Source organism: Hibiscus syriacus, unplaced genomic scaffold (genome assembly GCF_006381635.1).
Source record: "Hibiscus syriacus cultivar Baekdansim isolate YM2019G1 unplaced genomic scaffold, ASM638163v2 tig00110704_pilon, whole genome shotgun sequence".
NCBI lineage: Eukaryota > Viridiplantae > Streptophyta > Magnoliopsida > Malvales > Malvaceae > Hibiscus > Hibiscus syriacus.
The window spans coordinates 271,316-279,099 of NW_024062830.1; the positions used below are offsets into that span (position 1 = coordinate 271,316).

General features: G+C 34.2%; 1 protein-coding gene across 1 annotated transcript; it reads left to right on the forward strand.

Annotated features, from left to right (window-relative positions):
- Nucleotides 1–3,890: 3,890 nt before the first annotated feature.
- LOC120138634 (probable LRR receptor-like serine/threonine-protein kinase At3g47570) lies at nucleotides 3,891–7,378 on the forward strand. Its single transcript, XM_039154065.1, has 3 exons — nucleotides 3,891–6,588; nucleotides 6,709–7,140; nucleotides 7,265–7,378. Exons 1-3 carry the CDS (start codon nucleotides 3,891–3,893, stop codon nucleotides 7,360–7,362), a joined length of 3,228 nt encoding a protein of 1,075 aa, XP_039009996.1. The 3' UTR covers nucleotides 7,363–7,378.
- Nucleotides 7,379–7,784: the final 406 nt, after the last annotated feature.

Genomic DNA, 7,784 nt, shown 5'->3' on the forward strand with positions numbered 1-7,784 from the left:
GGATCCTTCTGAAAAATCTAAAACCCTAAACTTTATATTCAAACACTAAATTTTAAATAAGAATTGTGACAATAAACATAGACTTAATTGAGTAACTCTCCGCTTCATAAACTCTACATTCAAGTTGGGTTTTGATCGATCACATAATTGGGGATAGCAACGGGTTGAGTTAGATCGGATTTTTGGTCCATTTGAATTCGACTCGAAAATTGATGTCCTCTTTACAAAGTTGCACTCTGTACAAAGTGCTTGGTTTTTTGTATTCTTCATGGCATTTTCAGGTGAAGGAAAGCCATATGACATTGCTCGGCAAAACTTATTACAATGTTCATTTCCTTTTTGGTAGATGGCAATGTGGGACACAACATTCTTAAATAAAGTAAACTGATGAGTGGATTGATTGTCTGTTGCTTAGAAGGGGATGGGTGTTTCTGATTTATTCATTGCTCGAAAAGTGGCATTCCTTCAAGGGTATTGACTTCGGAAATCAAAACTTATATTTTTCCAAAAAAATTTCCACAGAGGGTTGCTTTGTTTTGGCGTTCAAATTTTTCCAAAGCTTTAATGCATAGACATGACTTTGATGTATCTGTCTTCAAAGCTTTCCAATACATTTTGTCAAAGTAAAATCTGATGGTTTAGAAATCTGCTTATTTTTCTATGATGCATGAACCTAATAAAGGGCGTTGATTTTCAAAGTTGGAAAACTTGAATCAATAATTGTGACCCTGGTGAGAGTATCCTCCATATAACCCAGCGTTTACTTGAGAGGTCTGCTTATGTCATTTTCTTAGATAATTGTAGTCACTATTTTTGTCCGAGGTTTTATTTAGTATATATATACAATATATATAGTTTTTAAGACAAGAGTAGTCGAGTAATGTGGGTCACATCCATAGCGTGTATCATCTCTGTCTTCTTTTAAAGCCTTTGTAGTAATTTTCATGACTTCTACTTTTTATACATTTCTGTCATTGGAATTTATGATGGCCTAGAACTAGGGTAGCGGAGTAATGTTGCATTAGTTTTAGATTTTAACCCATTTGACTTTATATCTTCTCGTACCTAGCTATTCGTTGACTTTTGTGTATCATTCTCTTCATATTTCCTCTTTTTAAATTTAGTCAGGTCTTACGTTTTCTGTCTATATGCAAAGATTATTACGCATAGATTTATTTGCAGGGATTTACTTCCCATTACAGACGCGCATATGAAGAAAGTTTAACTATGTATTTATTATTATTATTATTATTATTATTATTATTATTATTTTAATACATTCATTGCATTTTATCTTTATTTTTAATTTTTTTACTGTCGGAGGTCTTCCATGGAAGTTGCTCTCAACCTGGTGTTGGGGGCAGCCTACTACCCTACCTCCCCTTTACCCCATTGCATATGAGAATAAGGTTTTGTTGTTGTTGTATACAATATATATAGTTTTGAAAAATATTTTTCTATAACATATATAATATATAGTTTTAAAAATATTTTGAAAACATATATATAATATATAGTTTTTAAAAATTATTTTGAAAATATATATAATATATAGTTTTTGAAAACATTTTAAAAACATATATAATATATAGTTTTAAAAAATATTTTGAAAATATATATAATATATAATTTTTGAAAACATTTTGAAAAAATATATATAATATATATTTTTTGAAGTTTTTAAAAATATATATACTATATAGTTTTTTTAAATATATTTATTATATATAGTATAGTCATTATATTTTATTCATTTTCATTTTTCTTTCTTTCGTCCAAAATACAGGGTCCAAGTCCAACAGTCTAAGAGGCCCAACAGGGAGCCCAACCGGGTGGCAAGCCTGACCCAGCAAACTAACCCGAGGACCCAGTAAGCTACCCGACCCGACCAAGAGCCCAACACGCGTTAGGGTTTCATCTTTTGGCATCCGCGCCGCAACACTAGATCCGTTGGATCTAAACCAATCCAACGATCCACATGGGCCAAATGATAGAGTTTCACCTCCGTACGTTCAGGGGAAAACACCAGTCAGCCCGAGGACTCTTGGAGAGTCCTCGTTCCAAGCAACAACAACAACATAAATCATTCGGCAAAAAACAACAAAACAAATCAACGTTTCAGTCAGAATAAAACTCTAAATCAACCCAAAAACAATGGGTTCACTAAGCTATAAATTCATGTAAATGTAAAATAAAAAACAAGTAAGATGGAGGCAAGAGAGCACTTGTAACATTCGGGAAAAAAACATAAATAAACAAGGTATTTTTTTACCCTTCTCGACTAGTTTGCATGTGGTTGTATTTGGAGTTTGTTTTTGTTTTATTTTTTATTCGAAAAGCCAATGATTTAAGTGGATTTTCTCTCTCTCGAAGGATTGCTTCTTCAGATATAGTCTTCCTCGAGGCTCTTTTGTGAAAATAAATCGGATTTTTGAAAAGAGTAGATGATAAGCTTTCGAACGGTGTAAAAATATTTTGGTTCATCGCCGATGAACGGCGTCCGACGAGACGGAGCACGGCCGGATTCTGGGTTCTCTATGAACCCCGGCTGGATTGTTCTTCGAGCATGAAGAACAGTACAAAGAATTTTGGGGGGAGTGTTTTGATCGGTTTGAAGGGAGAAAGAAAAAATGAAATTTGATTATGAATTTGGGCTTTTATAGCTAACTCGAAAATTCGACCGGATCCCTAAGGATTCGCATGTTTTCAAGCGGGTAGAGTCAAATTGCAACATTGGTTCCTAAATTGTTTTAAAAGTTAATTTCGTATTTTAAATTTGATTTTAATCACGATTTTGCCTCTTAAATTTATCACTCATTTTATTAATTCTTTAATTTGGTCATTCTTTTATTTAATTCATGTTTTCATTTAATTATTTTTAAGGGTATTATATTTTGTGAGTCTTTGATCCAACAGTTTTATTTACTTCTTTTATTTAATTTAATTTTTATTCTTTTTATTCTTTTTACTTTCTTTGCTTTAATTTAATTAATTTTCATTTGTGTTTGTAATTAATCTTGCAATTGAAATTTTATTCTTATTGTAATTTAATTAATTTTTTTCTTTATCTTCCTCATCATTTTGTGTTTTAATATATACGATCATTTCTTCTTCTTTTTTTGGTTTTTAATTGTTCTATTTAATTTTTTTGATCTTTCATTTTGTTAAATTTATGTCCATTTTTTTCAGTATGTAAGTACTTATGTATTTCTTTTCATTTCTTTATTTAAGGTATTGGAATATAATTTTTGCTATTTATTCCTTTTGAATCACTCCGTATTTTATTTTTATAATTTAACCTCTTAATGACCTTTTTAGGGATATTTTAAATCGATTAAAGGTAAGTAATTTGGATCGAATTTTTATCTTTTTATTTAACTTGCAATTTTCTTAATTAAGACAACTGAAAATTAAATTAGTACCGAAATGGCAATACAAGGGTGTTAATCATTTCTTGACTGTAACCGACTCTCGAATCCTACATATTTCTGGTAAAACGCAGATCAGGTAAGATGGTGTTCGTTCAACTTACATATATTTTAAATGATCGGTGGCGACTCTAATTCATTTATTAAAGTCGAAGCCTAATTCCGAGCCCAATCTGAAAGACAGACGCGACAACAATAAATTAATGTTTTCTGAAATATCAACCATCAAAAACCCTTCAAGTATACTCATTTAACTAAAGCTGGCCCATGGATATAGTATCCACATGACTTTCAGAGTCAGAAAAGTTGAATCAATTGAAGAGATTGAATTAGATAATATCAGAGTTCAAAAACTACATAATTGCACGCTGGATCTTGTTGATGAACAAAGTATTCTAAAATATAAATCAATCTCAAAAATTAAGAAATTGATTCAAGTTGATGGAGCTATCAAAAAATCATATGGTAGCATCCACCTCTCTTTTCCTTGTTTACATTAAAGTTATCACCTTCCTCTCATGCTTCAGCTTGCAGGGTCTTAACTTGCTTGATTTAGCAACCGCAAGCCCTGTAGTTAGAGGAAATGGCACTGATCAACAAGCTTTACTCCAGTTCAAAGCAAAGATAACCGGTGATCAACTCAGAATTTTGGAGTCGTGGAACAGTTCCTTTCACTTCTGTCAGTGGCGTGGTGTTACATGCGGTCGCAAGCATCAGAGAGTCACCAAGCTGGAACTGCAATCCCTCAAACTCTCCGGATCTTTATCACCGTTCATTGGAAATTTGAGCTTTCTTAGGGAGTTGAGTCTTGCGGGCAATAGCTTCTACAATGAGATCCCTCAAGAGATTGGCCGTTTAAGAAGACTGGAAAAATTAGACCTGACCAATAACTCCATCAGTGGTGAAATTCCTTCCAATCTATCTGCTTGTTCTAAGCTTACATTAGTCGATATGAGAAGCAACCAGCTGACAGGAGAAATACCTGCTTTGCTTGGATTATTGTCAAACCTGAAATCCTTGATTTTGGTGAACAACAGTTTGAGAGGGAGTATCCCACCTTCGTTGGGGAACTTGTCATCCCTAGAGGTACTTGCTTTGTTGATGAATGGATTAACTGGGATTATACCAGAATCATTGGGGCAGTTGACAAATCTTTTAGGTTTCTCCGTAGCGGGAAATGCAATATCTGGTATTGTTCCTGTCACAATGTTCAATCTCTCAAATATTCGAGACTTTGATATTGGTGGAAACAAGATTCGAGGTACTCTTCCTTCAGACTTAGCAATCAATATGCCATATATTGAGTTCTTTTCCGTAGCGGGAAATCAAATCTCTGGACAAATCCCGGTTTCGATATCCAATGCCTCAAATATACAGGTACTTCAATTGCCTGAGAATAGACTTAGTGGAAGTGTGCCTTCATTAGGAAAGCTGGACAAGTTGTTTAGATTTATAGTACACGAAAACCACTTGGGACATGGGGAAGAGGGTGACTTGCACTTTCTTTGCACTTTATGCAATAATACCAAACTAGAAATTATAAATATATACATAAATAATTTTGGAGGGGTATTGCCCGAATGCATTAGCAATTTTTCTAACAACCTTTTGCAATTAGAAATACACGAGAACAAAATATCAGGAAGAATCCATGATGGTATCATAAATCTCATCAATTTGGAGGTGCTAATGGCATCACAAAATCATCTATCAGGTCCCATCCCCTTTGATATTGGGAGGCTTCAGAAGCTAAAAATATTTTTGACTGATAGTAATTTTCTCTCCGGAACTATTCCATATTCTATTGGAAATTTAACAGTGTTAACCGAACTTGCTTTTGATTTTAACAATCTTCAGGGCAGCATTCCTTCAAGTCTTGGTAAGTGCCAAAATTTGCTTAGAATGAATCTTTCCCATAACAATCTTAGTGGACCAATAACACCAGAAGTACTTGGACTCCCATCCCTGTCCATTGGCTTAGACCTATCATCAAACTATTTAACCGGTGAGCTTCCTTTTGAAATAGGAAAACTAAAAAGTCTAGGTGTATTGGATGTTTCTCAAAATAGGTTATCTGGTTTGCTTCCAAACAACCTTGGTAATTGTGTAAGTCTGGTGAAGCTGTTATTAAACGACAATTTGTTTGAAGGGCCTATTCCATCATCTTTGAGTTCATTGAGAGGACTTGAGGTATTGGACGTATCTGACAATAATCTTTCAGGTGGTGTTCCAGAATTTCTTTTGATCTTTAAGGCATTAAAGTATTTGAATCTCTCATTCAATGATTTTGAGGGAGTGATACCAAGTGAAGGAGTCTTTAAAAATGCAAGTGCTACATTTGTTGAGGGGAATCGTAAGCTTTGCGGAGGCATTCCTGAATTACACCTATCTAGATGCAGTTCAAAGAGATCATCAAACACTTCTCTTAGAGTAAAAATTGCAATTGCTATTGTGATTTTGACAGTGACTTTGGTTCTTACTTGTCTCCTCATCTTGAGGTTTAGAAAGAAGAAAGAGCAGCCAACAACAACTTGGGTAGAAAATTCCCTTTTACAGTTGTCATACCAAAGGATCCTAAGGGCTACGGATGGATTCTCTATGCAAAATTTACTTGGTTCTGGAAGCTTTGGTTCTGTATATAAAGGAATTCTTGAAGAGAGTGGAGCAGTTATTGCAGTAAAGGTGCTTGATCTTCTGAATCGTGGAGCTTCTAGAAGTTTCGTGGCTGAATGTGAAGCGTTAAAGAACATTCGACATCGGAATCTTGTCAAGGTTCTAACAGCCATTTCAGGTGTCGATTATCAAGGCAATGATTTTAAAGCCTTGGTTTACGAGTTCATGGAAAATGGAAACCTGGAGGACTGGCTGCATCCATCAGTCCCCACGAATGGACCGGGGACAGCTAGACACCTAAACTTCTTCCAAAGAGTAAGTGTGGCCATAGATATTGCCCATGCACTTGAATATATGCACCATCGTTGTGAAACATCGATCATTCATTGTGACCTCAAGCCAAGCAATATTCTGCTCGATAAGGAAATGGTTGGCCATGTAGGTGACTTTGGCTTGGTAAAACTTATTTCTGCAGATATGCTCAACTATTCTAATAATTTGTCAAGTTCCCTTGGATTAAGAGGAACTATTGGTTATGCTCCACCAGGTATGTTCACTTTTTTAATTTATTCCATTATTTAAAAACAAACCAATAATCTAAAAGTAGGTTTCCCTATATTTCCTCTGCAATTATTTATATCTATAATTTTTTATGATTTAATTGTAGAATATGGCATGGGAAGCGAGTTGTCAACAAAAGGCGACGTCTATAGCTACGGCATCCTCCTGCTAGAGATGTTTACTGGGAAAAGACCGACTGATGAAAGGTTTAAGGAAGGTTTAAATCTTCACAACTTTGTTAAGGCAACATTGTCCAAACAAGTGATTGAGATTGTAGATCCCATTCTTCTTCAAGAGAGTGTACAAAGAGGAACAACCGCAGACATCACTCTCAATGAAAACGGCTTGGGAAATGACAAACATCTTCATTGCTTGAATTTGATAATGGAAATAGGACTTACTTGTTCTGCTGAATCACCGAGTGAGCGGATGGACATGGGTGTTGCTGTTACCGAGCTTTGTTCTATTAGAGACAAGTTTCTTCGTCCAACTCGATTACATCGTAGGATTCAAACTTCAAAAGCTGCTCAATCAGCAGGTAATGTTTTCTTATCTGAACAAACACTCCGTCATTTCATCATTAGAGTCAGATTTCCACTACTTTCGAGATAAATGTTGTGTTTAGATATACGAAGGAGTAAGAATGATTTCTATGCTTGCAAGTTGCAGGTATCTAAGTTGCTGTATTGATGAACGTGAGAGGCTTAGGTCAGACATGGTGTTGGCTTGTCGCTTTTGTTCTCATTCTATATGGTATTAGCAGGTCTCCTCATTTATCCAAAAAACACCCTGTTTTGAGGAAAGATAATAAATACGGAATATTTGTACTTTTCCACCAAGAATTTGTCAGTGTAATTTGTATTAATGTTTTGTTTTTCTTTGCATAATGAATTAATGGATTGTTACCAGATCACATGATACTGCAAACAATAATGTCATTAATTATTATCTTTGTATTATCTTAACCAAAAATGAAATTTTAATTTCAAAAAATTCAAAGACTAAACAAAGTAGAGTATATTTATCAAATCCATAATATATACATATAAAGATACTAACCATACAATTACAATACTACATTTTATTTATATAATGTTCATATTTTTTATCTGTGCATATAAAAAATCAATTACACCTAATAATGATCCTAACTATTTTCAATAATTATTTATTTAGGCGATT